Source organism: Rhinopithecus roxellana, chromosome 18 (assembly GCF_007565055.1).
Source record: "Rhinopithecus roxellana isolate Shanxi Qingling chromosome 18, ASM756505v1, whole genome shotgun sequence".
Lineage (NCBI taxonomy): Eukaryota > Metazoa > Chordata > Mammalia > Primates > Cercopithecidae > Rhinopithecus > Rhinopithecus roxellana.
Genome location: NC_044566.1, coordinates 92,539,139 through 92,558,373, shown reverse-complemented (window position 1 = coordinate 92,558,373; position 19,235 = coordinate 92,539,139). Strand labels below are relative to the sequence as shown.

Below are 19,235 nucleotides of genomic sequence, written 5' to 3'. Positions count from 1 at the left end.
AAAGCTTTTACGGTTCTCACCAGGCAGTTCATTCTGATGGACCCATGTGCTGCACCCCGCGTGGGCCCCATCCCGGCACGCGCCCTGTGCGGCACAGCACAGGCCAGCTGAGAGGTTGTTTTAAGAAGGCGTGTTTGTGTGGTACACTCACGGGGTCAGGACAACATCAAAGGTAATCTTAAAAAGAGAATCTCTCTCTGCCTTCTCTTTTTATATTCAGAAAGGTCATTTCTAAACCAACTATTTGCACCAAGGCCTCTCTGGAGGAGTTGACCCCATTGTTATTTTTACTTGCTATTACAATAAGTCACTTATCCCCCAAACAGATTTAAGAACAATAAACAAATACAAAAGGAAAAGGAACATCTCCTCAGTAACAAAGACTGCATCTGAAGGCATTGAGTTTGTGACTCTTTTACATCTCTTTCCAAGCAAAGCAGGAGTCCTACAGAGAAAGGAATCTGAAAGATGAAAATTATAAAAATAGTAAAAGGATCCAGTGTTAGTCAGAATCTTGTAATTTCTGGGGAGAAATGAAGCTAAATACAGTCTTAGCACTTTGTTCGTATGCAGGCTGATCTGTGATATAACTAAACTTAGTTTGGGAGCATATCCACTGTGGTGAAATGTGGTATAAATCATATTCTCAATGTATGAAGATACTTTTCCTGGATTCAGGCTTCACATTTTGAAGTCGAATTCTGCAAAACAAGAAAAAGAATAGATCTGTGTGCTACGCTGAAAACTGAACGAGGCACGCTGCAAATCAGTCGTATAGAAGGTGCAGCTCAGGGCCACACCAACTAGAAAAGTAACTTTTTTGTCGAGTCTGATGCCTCTAGTGATGGATTTTTTCCCTTATGGCAGACAGCACAGATACAAAAACTGTGCAATTTGGTCCAATTATAGTCCCCTCTGTCCCTCCACACCCTCCCCCATTGATTTAATGAAGGACTTGGAGGTACAATTCATCACTGATAAATAGTCCCTCTGCCCAGAATGTTTGTTAGACTGACAGCAGCGTGCACTCTCCTCGCTTTTTCCCTCACCACTTATGACTCAGATGGATTTTAATAGGAGCAAAAAGCTTTTATTTGCACTGTAATTTCACTTAAGGATCATATCCTTCAGAAACTGGCAGATGCTTCTATGCCTTGATTGCAAAACACACACTCAGGAGTAAAGAAACACGCAAAAGATGTTATTATTCAACCTGTCACAGTGTCGCAAATCCACTTGGAACTTTGGCCATCAAAGCTCTCCCCCCACCCTTTTCAGTAGGCCCTGTGAAGAGGCCCTTAGAGACCCCGCCATCCCCATACAGAATTAAAGGGGGAATTGTATTTTGTTTTTGCATCCCTGCCACCATGATGCCCACAGGAGGCTTTGAGTTACAGCAGGTTGTTTTTTTGTTTTTTGTTTTTTTGAAGAAAATGGAGCTGTCTCACTGCTGCTTCTTTCTTACCCAAGAGAAATCAGACCTGGTAGGGATCCAGAACCTTCGGGTAGTGGTTCCAATTTCACCGAGAGACACTTCCTCAAACCATTTTATCTTTTTTCTGTTTGGATAGACCAAATTGTAGCTCATAGATTTACTCACAGAGAGGATAGGAATTCTCTTTTTTGAAATGTTCTGCTTCACTGAACTGCCCTGAATATGCCCGGTTGTGTGAGAGCCACCTACAGAAGGTGCTGTGAATATACTTGTCTGTGCATATTTTCCATCAGTGTTTATAACATCTTGATGTTATTGTCTGTCAGTGCAGAAGGCATTCTCATTATCTTGCGTCTTTTCCTAACCATCTTGTTACATCAGAAAGACTATGTAGTGCCTTTAAGAAAAGCCAGCTTTTTAAGTCATGAATATAACAGTTTTTGTCACTGAAAAAATGGAATTTCAAATATTATTTTGCCCAAAATGAACACTGAACCCCATTGTCTTAACTTACTGATACGTAGCGCAGCCGCTCTTGGAGGGCTGTGGGAAGCTGCGACAGCCATCTGCTGCCATCTACTGGCGCCTGTCCACACGTCACCTCCTCCATCCCCGGGGCCTGCCTAGCTCACGGGATTTTCCTTGATGGGGATAAGTTTGTAGGCGGTAAAGGGAATACAAGTAAAATTCTCAGTTTTCTTTGTAACGTTTTGGGATGTTTTTCTTGATGATACAGGATGATATTTATCAATGATTAATATTAATAACTGGAATAGTCCTTATTTCAAGATATTTCTGAAATAACTAGCTCATAATATATGACAGGAACAAATATATTTTGATGTGTGCAGCACTTGAGAACCATTTGAATTTAAGGCTGTTACTGTGATTTGAATTAAAAAGCTAAAAATTGACTTAGAATGGATGTTACTTTTGAGGGAAAGTTCATTTGAACTCATTTATGGTTTCGTTTTGTTTCTCCCTTCAGTACAAGGTGAATATCTTAACCAAACTCGCCGCAGAATTGAACAAATTTATGCTGGAAAAAGTGACCGAGGACACAAGCAGTGTTCTGCGTTCCCCAATGCCCGGAGTGGTGGTGGCCGTCTCTGTCAAGCCTGGAGACACGGTAAGGGCTGTGTGTGTCTCTGCAGGACATGCTGGTCTCAGACTTCCCTTTCCAGAACGATGGCTAACGGAACAGCACGATTCAGCTCTTTGCAGTTCTTTCTTAACTGACCTCCACCAAACAGCAAAGTCGATTTTGTGTGTTGTCAACCTGTTTCACGTTTGCATTAGGTTTGTGCCAGGACCCTCAGCACTTCCCCTCCCAAATGATCTGGGAGTGGAGCAGAAAGAAGGCCAGATTCATTCTGTCATTTTGCAAATGCAGTGTTTTGGGAAGTACTTGCCCTAAAAGTACTCTCTAGTATGCTGTGCTCAAAGCGTCCATGAAGAAGTCATGCCAGGGAATAAGACTCCGATGAGGAACTTTTTGCATGATTTTCCTGGAACAAATGTCTAATTGGGAAGAAGAGCGGAGGAAAGGTTAATTCTGCAATCTGGACAGTACCAGAGCACTTCCGTGAGTTAGTAAATGAAATGTAGCATCACAGTTTGAAGCTTTTCATCTTGATCTTGTGACATTAAAGCACAAATCAAAGCTGTATTATTTCCTCGAGATAACTTACTATGGATGAATCGGTAGGATGCACACATTTTCTTAGAACATGGATAGAAATCTCTACTGATGAGCAGCAGAAGTGCAAAGAAAACAACTTAGGAGGCGCCCGGAAGGTTTCCGGGGCCACTGAAATACTTGCTTTTTTATTCACGTGCAGGAAAATAGCAGCCAGACGTGACTGTCTCTCGTGGATGAGGTGGTGATTCCATGTTGTATCTCAGGCCACTGGGGTTTACGTTTTAATGCCTCCTGATTTCTCAATTAGTATAGATAAAATATCCGCTTACCACTGAGGAAAAAATCAGGTAGTTGGCATTGGCTTCTGGAAAAATATTTGCCATAAATGTGAATATTAAGAAAACATGATCAGTTTTAGTTGTTTGAATGATCAGCCCTGAAACTAATATGCGAGATTAGAAAAACAACTTAAAGTTTTCTTTACTTGGTGATACAGAAATAGAACTATCCGCTTTTTCAGAAAGGCGTGAAAGAGGCTGCGTGGCTGCGCGTTGCTGTTTGCTTTGAAAGCATCGATACTCCTGGAAGAAGGCCCTCTTTAAGACTGTCTAATGCCCAAGTGTTAAGGATTTGGGAGAGGCCATAAGAAAAATTGCGTGTGTGTGTGGTGTGTACAATTCAGGGAGGGCACCTTCCTTCTCCAGAATTCGGGTCATCAGAGGATAGTCTCTTGGCCTTGACATAAAGAATTGTTCACTTGCACATGACATTATCAGAGCTGTCAGTGGAATCTTCTAGTGCTAGATATGTAGGTTCGTAAACAATGTAAGGGTTTTGTTTCGTTTCATTTTTCTTAAGTTTTTTCCGGAAGTCGTACAGTCTGCATACTGCCAGCCTGAGCTTGTCACTCCTAATTATGTGACTTTAATTATAAAATCGTGTGTGTGTGTGTGTGTTTCAAGTAAATGTTTTCCTTAAATCCTCTTCTAACACCTGAATCCAAACCGCAGTGGAGGGCGGGCGGGCAGGGAGGAGGGAGACCACTTCTGCCTCAAGCCTGGAGGGCAAGAGGGTGAGACTGCAGCCCGGGCCATTAGCCCAGCAGCCCTCAAGGAGGCTGCTCAGAGGCAGGAAACGGGGCGCTCCCAAGGCCAGATGAGCGCAGCCTTCTGGTTTCTTAACAGCTGCTGGCTCCTGATCTGACTTTCCCACATACAGAAAGGGTCTGGCCTTTGTACATTCCATTTCCTGGTTGATAATTGAATGTAGAAAAGCAAGGCATTTTGTACATGGGAACAATGTGATATCAGTCCTCAGTTCATTGATGTAGCTCAGATATTAAAAACACCCACCAATAATTAAATATGTGTACTCATTAAGAATGGTTTGAGAACTAACTGTTAAAAATATATTACCGCAGAGCAATGGGGCCAATACTTTCTGCATTCCTTTGAAGTCAGAGTACCTGAGGGGCACACGTAGTGAACAGGCTCAGGGCCTCAGATCTGTCAGCTTGCTCCTAAGTTCTGTTTGCGGGGCCTGCTCAGGTGCGGTGTATACTTGCTTTTGTCTTTTTTGGTACTTGCAGAACTTCCTTTCATATTCTGTGCCATTGTGTTTTGATGAAACAGTCTTTTCTCTTGAATTACTGCTTGTGAAAAATGTCCCAAACCACTTATACCGAAACCCAGTGCGGCCCGAGAAGTTTCATCGCCGGCTCTTAGAACAACTTCTATAGTTAAATTCTGCTTAGTGTAATTAAAACACAAGCAGCTTCCTTGGACCAGAGGCATGGAACTTGAGGCCACTGTGAGAAAACACTACTTGTCATGCTGAAGTTTTGCGGTTTTAAATGATTGTAACACCACGGGGCCATGTTGTGCTCCCCCCCCCTCCCCCCTCCCCCCTCCCCCCTCCCCCCTCCCCCCTCCCCCCTCCCCCCTCCCCCCCACTAACAATAGCCGAAGGAGGTTCCCCTTTTATGGCTGGGAAGATAATGGAGTCAATCTCCTTAGTGTATTTTCAAGGAAAATAAGGACCCAAAAACAACTAAGGGCCTTACAAGTATTCTGTTTTTCTCTGAAATGTTACTTTTTATTTTTTAAATTCCAGTAATCTATCATGTTTCTGTTTAGCTGAAGTAAAACTTGACCAATCTTAGAATGGTGGGCCTGGCAGTAAGTTCTAAAAAAGTGTCACATAAATCGTAATTAACAAATCTGTTTTGTGAAGTCAACAATTTGAACACAGTTTAAAAACCTCAGGAAGAAGAGATGTGGGAAGGCTGTTGAGAAGTAATGAATCCACTTGGGGGACCTGAGGTGCCAAGACCTGCGAACTGATTCATTGGAAACACCCTGCCCTAAACACGGAAGCTGTGTTTTATTTGAAGGGTTTCTGTAGGGTTCACACAGCAAAAGTTCCTGAAAACTTTTTCAGTGTCTATTATATACCAGTTAACATTAGATGTGGCAGGTCACATTTGAAATGATTGTGTAATAGTTTTTTGAACACGTGGCGAGAGGATCTTAATACACAGTAAAATGCAGATAAGCAAACAAATCAATAAGAAAGTACAGTGGATGGTTAAAGTCAGGAATCACTAATATAACTTAGGAAACAACTCATAGAATAAATCTTCTGTGCCTTTCTATATGCCTTCTGAAAATGTTTCTGCAGTGACTCATTTCAGTTTGAAAACAAACCTGTTTTCTTAGACACGTAACACTGTTGTAAACTGAGAGCATTTCTGTAATCAAAGTTAGCATGACTCAACTGTTTCAAACTTCTGTCTTTATGATATTCTTGAACAGAAATGTTAAAAATATATATATTTTCAGAATAATGGTAGGATACATTTTTCCGCGTTAAATTAGACTTATAACTGCTGAATGTCTTGCATAATTTTCACTTTGACTTTGAAGTATAAAGTCATGATAAGCACATTCACTTTGTTAGCCTTTTGATATCAGAAACAACCCCATAAGATAGTCACCCAAGGAGGCATTTTAATATTGCATTTAGTTAAGATTCTTTCAAGTAATGTTTGTATTCTGCAGTCATCGCAGATTTGCATCAAAAATACTCATTTAATACACCAAACAATGAAATGAGGAATGAACCATAAGCTGGCTATATACTCATCTGCATTTCTTTTTTTCTTAACGATTAGTGAAACCAGGTGAAAGAATAGATTGAAATTAAATACCTGTTGCTGCTTTTTCTTGTGAATTAGCCCATTCAATATCAGATAGATGTGGGGATATTCTGGTGGAGCTGAGAAGATCCACCTCGTGATGGAATTAACCTTCAGCGGGGTCAGTGAGGCGTTTGGGGTTGCTCCTCTGTGAATGCCTTAAAGGCAAGAAACAGCCACTGTACAGTGTGCCGGTGAAAGCATCACACTGGTGAGCGTTGGTAGCGACACCACTTACACTTCTCCCCGATTTTGTTTCCTCCTTGCACGTGCTTCTTTGACAGGGCGGGCTCCCAAGCAGGTAGCAGTCAGGGCCACAAGACACAGACAGGCACCCCATCCCATCTCAGAGTATGATGTCCACACCTCCCCTTTGTCTCTAAGCCTCATGTAACTGAGCTTATAGCCGACCATGGAGAACTGGCAAACTTGGTGAGATACCTTTATTTTTTATTTCTTAAAGAAACGAGGTTTGAAAATGTCATAAGCTTCCACGTATCCTAATGAGAAGGCAGGGCTGGGCGCTCCGGACGTGTTTGCCTGGCATCACGCTTGTGTGCCTCATGCAGCCCAGGCTCGCTCATTGTGTCTTTCCCTGGCAGAGGGGCCAGCCTAGCTGCTTCACAGACTTTCCAGGTTCTGGATACCTTGATTTACAATCATAAAGTAATTGTCATAATTAAATTTATACATTTTATAGCAATAGTTATTCAAGCAGTTTGACAAGACGCCAGTTTTCACCCAAACCTCAGATTGCATCTCACAGCACGTACACAGAGATCCATACTTTCGTTAACATTTTAAAAGTTTAAAATTATGAAATACTGCAAACATGCAGAAAATTACAGAGAAGAATCCAACAAGCACTCCTGTGCCCTCTGTTCACCATTTCCATGTGTGTTTCAAGTTTTATTTCACAATGAAACATTACATATAAAATGAACTTCCCCTGCAGCAAGCTCCTCCACCTCATTCCTGTCCTGTCTTCTTCGGAGGTAACGACGCCCCCAGGATTTGGCCTTGTAATCTTTTCCAGATAACATTTATTTTTAAATGTTAAGAGTTGGTTTTTGTTGGAGGTAACAATCTGGGCATTTTTACAGTTTAATGTACTCAATTATCAATATAAAATAAAACATATTTATGCAGGTCAGTATATTAAATATTGTCAGAGAGTCTTCTCCAAGCTTGGCGTTTGCCTTTATTTTTCAGGAGTGATCTGCTTGGGAGTAGAAGGTGTGTTTTCTTTGTTTTCAACATCTTTGTAAGTGACCATTCTCAGTCTTACCAAGATTTAAACTATCTTTTTCTCACTCTTTTAATAAAAATAAAAGTTTACCAAAAAATCGTTCTTTCATAGAGCCCTGTCAAGTAGCATGCTTTACAAAGGTAGAGGCCCCAGGCTAATTTCCAAGCTATTGTCAATGACATCAGTTTTCACTAGTTCTCTTTGTAACTATAGGCTTTGCCTCTGATTTGGAGCCAACTTAGAGGGCAGTAGGGAGTCATATTTTTCTTCATTTTAAGAAAATTGGAAAGAAACTGGACTTGTTTTATATTGGCCACAAGTCTTTACCCTTGCCCTTAGCCCCTCAAGTGTTGCCCAGTTCTGGGGAGCCCCACTCGAGAGACAAGGGGAGCACCAGGCAGACGACATGTGTGCCTGAAGTCCCAAGCCAGCATCGGGCTGAACGGGTGGCCCCTGGGTTCCCGCGCCCTCCAGAGTGAGGCCGCTCGTGCATGGGCCATTAAAGGAGCCTTCAGCCAGAGAAAGGGCTGGGCGGACGTCTCCTGCCGCCTGGTCTCTCTTTGTAATTTGATGATGATTCCATCCTTGCTCAAATACTGCAGTCTCCCGTGGCTGCCTCCCCATCTCGCTTTACATGAAGATGTTGGGATGTGAATACACGTTTCTTCAGGAAATATCACGGGATATTTGCCAGCCTGTCTTATGGTCTCAGAGGAAGTTGCTATTAATGTAATCAGATGCAAGCAGTGCCTTTTCACTCAATGTGAGATGCCTTTTCTTGTGACTGTTAACTCAATCTTTCTTCAGATCTAAGGGCCTTAAAATGTGTGGCATTCAGGCACCTGTGTTCAGTAGAGCAGCCTTTACCAATGAAATGGAGGGATTTTCACGTTTGTGGCGCAGTCAGCAGGGCTGATGTTGATCCGTGTTTTTCCCGTGGCCCGATACTGCGGAAGTGGAAACTGCAGCGGGCTGGTAAGCCCTCCAAGCCTTCTGTCTAATTTGGCAGAAAAACACAGAACACAGAACAACAAAAGAATCCTCTTTTTTCCATAAAAATTCTTCCTCCCACCCTTCTTCCCCAAAAAGGGGACTTAATTTTTCAGCTGCACACAGTGATTCGGTGCTCACTCTTGCATTGAAACAGTTGCTGTCTGAACAGGCAGGAAACAGTTTTTCTTTTAATTGCCGAAATCAATCGGAAGTGCTTCATGCCCTGCTTCTGTACAGCAGATGCTGTGCATTAATTGGCCTGCGTAGAAGTGACCCAGGGTTCCTTGCAGCGGGCCCAATTTTAGGCAGAGGGTTTAAATAGCTTATTTATTATTTTGTATAATCTGGCATACATTGTGTGCTCCTGCACGTGTCGTATTTCATGGTCTGCAGTTTCTAATGTCATGTGGGTTTCAAAACCTGTGTTTCTCTGGTAATGTACTAGCAGCAGGTAAGCTCAAAATACCATCCATCAGGAGCTAATTTTTTATCCAGACACTGCAATGACTGATGAACCTGTCTTTTGTGTGAATGTTTAGCACAGTGGAAAGCCATATGCCACTGGCACCGCTTCCTCTGCATTCCTTACAGTTGCTAGAGAGTGGGCTTCCTGGGGGGCGGGGGACTCGATGCTGTACGTCCCCTGGCCTCTATTTCAACGATAACGCATTTAAAACAGCCCTGGGCTTGGGCAACAAAAAGAGGATGAGGCTGTCTTAAAGGAGACCTGACTCCCTCGTCATTTTCTTTATCAGAAATACGACTGCACACTCTTAATAGGGAACCTTGTTTTGTTACTCCCCGTCTGTTCCAAACAGACCTCAGCCCATTAGAAGGGTCTCCCTTGTGTGGGAGACCACAGCTGTTACTGTAAATCTCATCCACTCACTGTATCACCCCCATTTTGTGGCTCTGAAGGATGAAATTGAGAAATGGAACACTGTGCAGTCATCCCTTACATCTCCAATTTTAGGCCTTTGCCATCGTTTTCATGCTTTTATTCCAAATCAAATGACATTAGTGAGCTACACCACCTTCTGATGGATATCTGGTATTGAGCACCGCTTTCAAGTCTGTGCTTGTGGGGGTTTCCTTTTATGTTTGGTGGTCTTTTTTCCCCCTTTCTCTTCTCTTTTTCTTCCTGCACTTTCTTTGAGCATTCTTAGTGGTCATGGCAGTTTGCAGTTTGAATGATCCGCGTTGCCAAATGTGTCCCCGTCTTAGCATGTTTTCTGAGAAGGGGGCATGTGCGGGAGAAGGTTCTCTGTCTTTTAATCTTTGTGGAAGGAGTGAAGAGAACTTGGTAGAAGGATATTGGGGGCTTTAATCAGAAATAAGAAGTGGTTTAAATCATTAGCACAACAAAGCATACTATAAGCTTGAAGATAAAAGTCTCTGGGGAAAGAGTCCTCTGAAAATAAATGGAACTTGAGAGATTTCCATATCATTTATAACTTCCCTTAATTACCCTTGGAAGACTTGCCAGTAAAACTGGAAAATTGGCAGCCTATATCCATTAGAGTCATTTTGCCGACCATGGCAAGCAGCTGGCTTTACGGGATTTGATTCCCATCACTCACAACTCATCATCAGCTGGAGGTGTCTGCAGCTCTTCAGCACAGAGCAATGCTGGCGACACTCGGGCCCCCGTGACAGGTGAAAATCTGCTGAGTAAATGGGCCGAGGTTTCTCTCAAGCCTCGTTTGGGGCAAGGCCGACTCCCGCTTAATGAGTGCCGCTCTGATAATCGGATGCGAATGTGAACCTTGACCTCGTGTCAAAGGAGAGGACGCAATAAGCTGGATGAAAGATACAGGATTGAGGCCTCCAAACTCTACACCAATTAGACAGGGAGTGGGGAAATACATCAGGCCCACTAGGTTCATCAAAAAGACTTGCGAGGCTTGTGACCATTTTGTAAGCCCAACATTGGAGACATCCTGTCACAACCATTAAGTCTTTATCAGATGATTCACAAAACTGTTGGAGAAGTGTGCACACACATCCTGCAGGAACGGGCCCCGCACATGGGGGCGTCGGATAGACAGCATGTTGGAGGGCCCTCTCTGTGCACCCAATTATTGCCTGGCTTCCCAGGTACCCCAGGCCATCCGGAAGGTGTTGCTTCCATTGGGCCCACTGCCCAGCTCCCTGGTGTGCCCTGCGGTGTGCTGCACATTCTGCAAGTGCCGGCACTGCTGGGAGCAGAGCTCCAAAGTCCTAGGGTGAGAGCCCCTGCTCCCAAGAGCCGGGTGATAGCATTTTGCTATTGTTGGAAGGAGCCCAGCTCAGTGCTCACCCATCCCTGGAGCACACCCTCGAGTGCCAGCCTCTTCCCACAGACTGGGGCAGGTGTAGTTTCTGTTTCCATTGCAATATTCTTTGACATTTGGTTTGTACCATATTTGGTTCTCCAGCTCGATTTTTTCCAAAGGATGAAACAAGTTGAAATTCAATTAAGTTCACGTGTGTGTGTGTGTGTGTGTGTGTGTGTGTGTGTGTGTGTGTGTGTGTTGGGGTAGAACATGATTCTGTTGAACAAGATGTATCTCACTATTTTGTAGGGCATCAAGGAAGTTTTTAAGCACCATCTCTTAGGGATGAATTAGTGATAACGGTCTACAAAACAGATGGTGCAAAGTTAATAGAGAAGTGTGTTACTTAGTTTTTCATTTACAACTAAATAATCTAGGCCGGGCACAGTGGCTTACATCTGTAACCCCAGCACTTTGGGAGGCCAATGTGGGCGGATCACTTGAGGTCAGGAGTTTGAGACCAGCCTGGCCAAAGTGGTGATACCCTATCTGTACTAAAAATACAAAAATTAGCTGGGTGTGGTGGTGCATGCCTATAATCCCAGCTACTCAGGAGGCTGAGGCAGGAGAATCGCTTGAACCTGGGAGATGGAGGTTGCAGTGAGCTGAGATCGTGCCGCTGCACTCCAGCATGGGCAACAGACCGAGATTCTGTCTCTAAAACAGATGATAGATTAGATAGAGCTAAATAATCTAAGTAGACTAGTAGGCACCATGAGAGGAGCTAGGGAGGGAAACCGGAGTGAAAGGTGGATGGAGCAGGGAGGATCTAATTCTATGATTCAGTGCTGTGCTTGGATGGGGCAGAAGGTGGGATCGCTTCAGTGGGGACACGCTTTCTCTGAAGTCCTTCGAATTGAATTGCCGGACTCGCACAATCAGAGGGAGGGACTGTTTGAATTTCAGGCCTCCCCACTTCTCCTGATTGTCTCAGGCTAAATCCGAGGTTTTATTCTGATGAACAATTGGGGACCCAGCACTTGGGGTTACCTTTGCGTTACCTCTTTGCAAACTGCCCACATTAGAAGCACAGAGCCAGTCAGAAAGATGGGCAGTGGCAGCCACAGTAGAGCCCCTTAAGCTCCTGTCCACCACCCGCTTGCTCCCAGCCCTGGCGGAGCCCAGAGTAGAGCTAGAGCGGAGTCAGATTGGCCTTTGCCGCTGGCATGACCTTTGGAAATCCCTAGGCCGCATTTCTTCTTCATATTTGCAGTTTAATTGCTAACTCGCTCACTTGAAGATCCTGTAAAACAGAAGCAGGAGCTGTCTGCCTGTCTGGCCTGCAGATTCTGAGCAATGGGATGAGAGGGGACGAGTGGCAGAAGGACACACCTGCTGGCAGAGAGGGCAGGGGCTGTGCCACCCATGTGAAGCCAGTGTGCATGGCGGGGGGACGGGGCTCTGGCCAGTCCTGGGCCCTCAGACGCCTGCAGAGGAAGGGCTGGGTGGGTGTGTGGGAGGCCGGCATGCAGTCCCTAGGGAGCTCCTCCACCTGGAGAGAGCACAGTGCCCAGAGAGGGAGGGTGGATTCCTCATTTTTGGATGGCATTTCTACTATGTTCTGTTGAGTCTCGGATCCATTTCCCAGAGAGCCCCCAGTCCTGTTGCCTGAGTGCTCAGTCCTGGGTCAGAGTCGATCGCAGTGAGTCCAGCTTCTAAGAGGACACAGCCAAGCTTCCAGGGTCCCCTGTGTGGAGCTGGCTGGCAGGTGCGCTGCAGTGAACCGGACTTGCTCCTGGCTTCCCTGGTCTCTGCCTGCCTTTGAAGAGAGAAAAAAGGCTCTAAAATGCCGACTGGAGGGAGCGACTGTTCTGACCCCCCGAGGGGGGCCTCTGCATTGTCTCTGCACTGCCCCTCCTGTCCCCTGCAAACAGCCCTCGAGGCTGGCTCTTCGCTCTCCCTGGAATGCAGATGCCAGGTGAAAATGAATCAAAAAGGGCAGCGCGGGCAGTGCTTCCAGGCCCAGCTCCTCAGCGCGGTGTCTCTCCTCCATGCCAGCGCCGAAGCCTTGGCATCGTCTCTCTTCCTATATTTCTGTGCCAGGAAAAAGCAGCCCATCACCTGAACAGCAGAGGAAAAGAGTACATCGGGCTCAGGCGCTCCAGTGTGCCAGCAAGACAGCTTGCGCCACACGGGGGGCCCAGAGGGGGATTGGAGATCATCTGGGGATTTCAGGAAAGAACATTCTCTAGGCGCTTCTGTGGCATTAGACAAATATGGCCACAGTGGTGTGAAGGGCCAGGAGCCCCATGCCAGGACACCTACCCATACCACATAGCCATTGCCCTAGGAACTTGGACTTGCCCGTTTCAAAGACTGGGAGGCCCTTTTTCACAAAAGCAGAAGAAAAACCTGGCAGGCTCAGGATGCTGACCCATCTAGGCAGAGCGGAGTGAGTGCACGGCATGGTTCCCTGCTAACTCCTGCAGGGAAGCCTCAGGCTTGACCCCAGTGGGCTTACACCCAGCTCAGCCTGGCTTCCCCGCAGAATGAAAGGCAAGCTCTGAACGCAGTCTGAGCAAGGGCCCGTGGGCGCTCCCAGTCTCCGAGCGTGGAGCGCGTATAGCTCTGGAAGTCATTCCCGTGTCAGGAGGGGCTTTCCGGAAGCTGCCTTGTGCCTCGTTGTGGGTACTTGCTGTGTCTTGCAGAGGATGGGACCAGTGGTCCTCACGGCGCCAGGCCTGAGCTGTTCCCAGCTCCCCGGAACTGTAGACAGAAATGTGTATATTTGGTGGGGCTTTTTTTTCTTTTCTTTTTTTTTTTTTGTTTTTTTTGGGTAACAGCTATACTGAGATGTAATTCACATACAATTTAGCCCTTTAAAATGTACAATTCAGTGGTTTCAGTCAATTCAGACTTCTGTAGCTGTCACCACAATCAATTTTGGAACATTTTTTATCACTCTCAAAGGAAACCCTGTACCCTTCAGCAGTGACTCCCCTTCCCTCTTCAACCCCAGGCAGCCTCGAGTCTGTCTGTAGAGATTTGCCTATTCTGGACATTTTAGGCAAGTGGAAAACATTCCCACTTCCCAGCACCTCTGTTAGTGGCAGAGCCAGGCTCAGAGATCCCCAGGGTAGGCCCCACAGCCAGGGTCCCCAGTTCTCCAGGGCCAGGGATTTTTTTTTTCCAACAAGGACTTTATGGGAGAGAGAATGGTGTTTCTTTACTGTTCCTAAAGATGAGCTTGGAATAGGAAACTAATTAGAGACGTTGCTGCTGTTCATAGGCACATATTTTGGGGCATTTGACAAAGGATTTCTCGGCGGCTTCATTCCTAAGCGTCACTGCAAAATTAGAATTGCTCTTAAAACTTTTGCCCTTTTTTTGTTTCCAGGTAGCAGAAGGTCAAGAAATTTGTGTGATTGAAGCCATGAAAATGCAGAATAGTATGACAGCTGGGAAAACTGGCACGGTAAGTCCCCAAGTCCCCGTCAGCCCAGGCTGGCCTTGTGATGGAGGAACACCCACCTCTGAATCGTGGGTGGTCGCTTCTACAGAGGACATTAGGATTGGGAGCTTCTGCCATTCTGCCCTGATGCGTCCCTGCCTCGTGGAGAGCGTGCCTTCCAAAAAAGTCTGCATTATGTTCAGGTAGTCAGAGAACAATTGTTCTTCACCTTAATGTCTTTCAAATTAAGGGGTCTTTAATTTTTAATGTTTACATCTGTCTTGGAGGCAGTTAGTTATCTGAGACTTAGGTGACACAGCAGGAAACGGTTTTACAGATTGCAAAAATTAATATAACTCTTCAAGACAATTTCTCTACAAAGAGAACAATTCAGTTGCAGATCAAGAGGAGCCGAAACCCCATGTACATGTGGGACTTAATTATTTAGGGAGAAAAAAAGAATCTCCATTAGTACTGAAATTCATTAATAGTGAAAACTCAAGTGTATTTTTTTTTCTTGAAGAAAACAGAAAAGTCCTTTTAAGCAATAACTTCATTATTCTTCCTGTGACTAAAAAGACTAAAAAAGATGCCATTAGTGGGTAAATGATCCCTATCTGAGGGCCGTTTTGGTTTGGAAGTGTCTGCATGGTGAAGCATGATTGGAAGCAAGCGCAAGGCTGGCCGTGTTTTGCATGTGGCCATGCCTTGGGGACATCAGGTGCAGAGAGATCCATCAGTTCCTAACCAGGTTTGCATCAGAGAGACACAACCTCTGTCTCATGCTCTGTCACTGCAGAAGGCAGTGAAACGGATTCTCGGAGAAGGGGCGGCGGGGATGTCATGCCTGGTCCCGGCTGGGAGAACAGAGGCCCAGGTGGATGCCAGGGGCTCCTGAGCCCAGCCAGCCAGTCTGGAGGGGTGTGGACAGCTGCCCCATGTTGGTGGGGTATGGAGAGTAGAATGGCATGATTTGGTGTTTTAAGGAATTCTTTCTAAATTACTTTTTTTAAAAAGTGAACAAGAAAATGTTGGTTTCTGTTCGTATAAAAATTTGTATCCGTTCTTTGGGATTTAACATTTGTGCTGCCCTAGCATCATGACATCCATCCGTGATGAGAACTTGGCCTAGTTGTGGGGGACCGAGAACGTGTGTCCGCCGCATGCCAAGGGCCCTGTGCTGCGGGTCTGAGGTGCTAATGCAGAAATGAACTTGGCCTCAGTTCCCTGAAGGGGTGTGGCGCCATGCGTTAGTGGGTTTCCTGTCCTCGTGGCCTGGGTCTCCCTTGGCCCTCCTGGTTGGAGCCTTCTTGTGCATTCTGTTCACCTCTCCCCATCCCCAGGCCTCTCAGTTCCAACCCAGCCAGGAAGAGCAGAAGTGGCCCGAAGCCCCTGTGCAAAGTAGCAGGCCCTGGTTCCTACCTGCGAGGCCATTTTTCCTCCCAGAGAGAAAGTTCACAAAGGAAACATTCTCTACTCTGGTCATCGCAGCATCACTAACACTGCGTCCTCTAGTAGGGCTGCTAAATGGAGGCAGGAACATCGTGGAAAGCAGCCTCTTCAGTCCAAGTAGCGTCTGCAGTGGCCGATTAGTTCTAACCCATTGTTCATTTTCAGGCCCAAGCAAGAGCCTCCAAGAAGTCAAATGACTGTCTCTTCCCCACCTTAACCCCCTCCTTGCTAATTTTAAGTCAGAATACAAATTTGGGAAAGCAAAACTTGATAAAGATTGACCGAAACCGGTAGGGCAAAAAGGGACAGTTCCACACACCCATGGTGCCGGAAAGGACGACCGCACAGCCCCACCTGCCAAGGACTCCATTTCCCTTCAGAAGGAAGGTGCTGCCCAGGCTAGGGAGGTCCTCCTCTTACTCAGCAGTTGATCTGACTGTCGTGTGTTTTGTTCCTTTTTTTTTCTTTTACACTAAATGTTCCATTAATTCTCGGAGAACATTTCCACAATCTAAAACCACAGAGAAGGGAGGCTGGGGGTTAGAACTCACCGGGCAGTGAAGAGCCCGCCTAGACCTGAGGGTGCCCAGCGCGAGGAGCCAGAGTGCACAAGTGCCCCGGAGAGCAGCCCTCAGACCAGCCACTGTGAGGGTTCCGAGGACAGAGGAGACGGGAGAAGGGAAGGGTGAGCCACAGCCACCATGGCGCCTCCCTGTTCACCAGGGTCCCTTAGCTGGGCTCCGGTGGGGTGGCGTGTGCCTGTGCTGCTGGGCCTGCAGGACTGTGCATTTCTAGAAATGGATTAGGAGCCTGCCGCCTCCTGGTTCTGGTTACTAATTCTTACTCTCCCCTCCCCCTGCATTTTTTAAAATTCAAGGTGAAATCTGTGCACTGTCAAGCTGGAGACACAGTTGGAGAAGGGGATCTGCTCGTGGAGCTGGAATGAAGGATTTATATCCTTTCAGTCATCACCCAATTTAATTAGCCATTTGTGTGATGCTTTCACACACGATTGATTCAAGCATTTTACAGGAGCACCCCTGTGCAGCTACGTTTACGTCGTCATTTATTCCAGAGTCAAGTCCAATATTCTGCCAAAAAATCACCAATGGAAATTTTCACTGATATAAATACTTGTACATATGATTTGTACTTCTGTGAGATTTCCTAGTATCAAAATTAAATCAATCAAACTGAGCATTTGTCTAAATATTAGTTTGCCCTTTCTTTGAAGACAGTGTACACATAGGCAACAGCCTCTGCCAGTAGACTACTAGCATTTCTTTGTGATCCTTTTAAAAGATTGACATAAATGTCAGTTATTTGCCTTGCTTTATTAAATTAGCACTTGCCATTTTTTCATCTGATTGCCTTACTTCTTCTGGAAGCGAGGCCCTCACTCCTGGTGCTGATTTTCCTAACTTCCTAAGGACCAGAGACTGCAAATGCAGATTTTGGCAATCCTTTTCCTGCTGTGTCTCTATGTGGGTGTAGTGTTGATGGCTGACCCCCTGGAGGTCACCTTCCTGGAGGTCACCTTGAAGCTTCCATGTTGGCGGGGGTGCTGTCTGCACTATTTTGAGGATGAGCATGCTGCCTGGTCCCTTCCCCATTGCACAAGCCAGGGCAGTTGCAGGGAGCTTGGGCTGCGTCACCCACCCCGTCAAGCACAGGGCTGCCACGAACTCATCAGCTGAGACCCCTCCTAGCCTTTTTGTGTTTTTTTGTGAAGCAAGTTTCCAATTAAGCAAAAGAAGCTAAAAATAATGATCATGTTTTTGTGCCAGATGCAGTTAGCAATCACAGTCTACCATTAAGTTGAAGAGTAAGTGAGCTCTCCCAGCAGAGAAAGAGGTTACTAAGGATCACAGCAGCTGCATTTTCATTCCGTTCTGAAATTCTTGGAATACATTTCAGACTTTGCTGGGAAGCAGAAGCAAAGAGCCGTGCATCGAGTTGAATCGATGCTGACAATTATCAGATGGAGGTGGGTAGTAATTGGTACTTCGTGCCTTGCTAAAATTATTTTAAGTGCTGTTTGTATTTGGAAGCGAAGCTTCTGTCAGGCCTGAAGAACAAATTACTAACGCGTTGGCTCTTCTCTGAAAGGACCACCCCCAAATGCTCTCCCTTCAGGGGCAGGGCCAGGGACCGGGCCTGGCTGCTGAGATCTGAGCTGAGATCTGAGCTGAGATAAACTTGCACTTGAAGTCTGGGTGCTCAGCTGTGTCTACCGGCAAGTGGGTGTTCATTATTTTGCTAGATCAGAATGTAGAGAACCTTCTACCAAATAAGTATACCAAAGAAGCGGGGGTCAAACACAGTACCAACACTTTTATATTTGATTTCCCAAAACATCAACTTCAAATTTAAATAATCTTTAATATCTGCTGTGAAGCTTGATCTGAAAATTATGAAGAATGGTGCTGTACGCACTCTGATATACAGCATGCTTGCCCTGTGGACCTTCTTTACAAATATCTACCCAGCTGTGTAAAATCAGCTTTCTCAGGGGCTACAGGCCAGAATCAGTATAATAGGGCTGCTAAAATCTAGCTGCAACACCAAGTCTTTACATTGATCCTAAATATTATCTTGAGCTCAAAGCTGAGCAAACAGCAAAAAACACAAGAAGAAGAGCAGAAGAATTAGGCATAACACGAGTTCTCTAAATGTCATTTAGGGATATTAAAATTCTGAATTTTTCTTACCAGGTGGAAAGACGGGAGGGAACTACCTTGCTATTTGTGTGTCAACATTACTTGTAAAATCAGCTGCCACTGAAACTTTGGTTCCTTTTCCCGCTGATTCGTTGGAAAAGGCCCTGTTCTGCTTCCGCCTTCACCCAGCATGGGCTGGGCACATCTTGGAGCCCCAGGGCTCTCAGGCATAGGCCCACCCTGCCTGCCCCCCTTTATCTGTTCTCCCGGGGGTTGTAGCGCAGCCCGTGCGGCCCCTCGGAGTCGTAGCTGTCGTGGTGCGGGAGCTGGGCCCACTCCGGGGGGAAGGTGGCCCTGCTGTACACGAAGCACTGCACCGTGTTGGGCACCGGTGGCTCCTCCGCGCCCGGGGCCCCCTCCTCCAGCAGCTGTACCCGCAAGGCCGTGCGCTGGTACAGGGCCGGGCAACTCTCGAAGTCGTCCAGGAAGCGCAGCATCCGCTCATCTACCGCGTAGACCTCACCCTCCACGCGGCGCCCCGAGCCAGGCAGGTGCAGCAGCCACGGGATGTTGTGCTCCCCAGCGATCACCAGCGGGTAGGGGTCTAGTGTGCGGCCGCGCGCCCGAAAGGCTGCGGAGCCGTGGGCGCTGTCCCGCAGGACCCTGTGGTTGGGCTGACCCCGCTTCAAGGTGCCGTACAGGAAGACGAGGGCCATCCAGGCAGAGCTGCGGGGAGAGGAAAAGCCACATGTCAGCACCTGGGGCCGCGGCTCCCGCCCCGAGAGCCTGCACTGGGGCCGCTCCCCTCTGCGGGTCACAGCCCGTACCACTTGAATGCGCCTGGCTGTGCTCAGATAAGGCGTTACTTTCCGACGCAGATGAGAATGGCCTACAGTGTTAAC

The 19,235-nt window shown here is 46.4% G+C and overlaps 2 protein-coding genes across 10 annotated transcripts in view; one reads left to right on the top strand and one right to left on the bottom strand.

The window, feature by feature from the left end:
* PCCA (propionyl-CoA carboxylase subunit alpha) overlaps positions 1-16,883 on the top strand; it is a 450,132-nt gene extending 433,249 nt beyond the window's left edge. For all 4 annotated transcript variants that reach the window (XM_030921949.1, XM_030921950.1, XM_010368513.2 and 1 more), the window contains 3 exons: positions 2,424-2,564; positions 14,168-14,245; positions 16,551-16,883. In XM_030921949.1, the coding sequence (XP_030777809.1) occupies positions 2,424-2,564; positions 14,168-14,245; positions 16,551-16,619 (288 nt within the window). In that variant the 3' untranslated portion in view covers positions 16,620-16,883. The remainder of the gene's footprint in view (positions 1-2,423; positions 2,565-14,167; positions 14,246-16,550) is intronic.
* Positions 16,884-18,013: 1,130 nt separating this feature from the next.
* Positions 18,014-19,235, bottom strand: part of GGACT (gamma-glutamylamine cyclotransferase) — a 55,764-nt gene continuing 54,542 nt past the window's right edge. For all 6 annotated transcript variants that reach the window (XM_010368508.2, XM_010368510.2, XM_010368509.1 and 3 more), the window contains one exon: positions 18,014-19,059. In XM_010368508.2, coding sequence (XP_010366810.1) covers positions 18,588-19,049 — 462 coding nt within the window. In that variant the 5' untranslated portion in view covers positions 19,050-19,059 and the 3' untranslated portion in view covers positions 18,014-18,587. The remainder of the gene's footprint in view (positions 19,060-19,235) is intronic.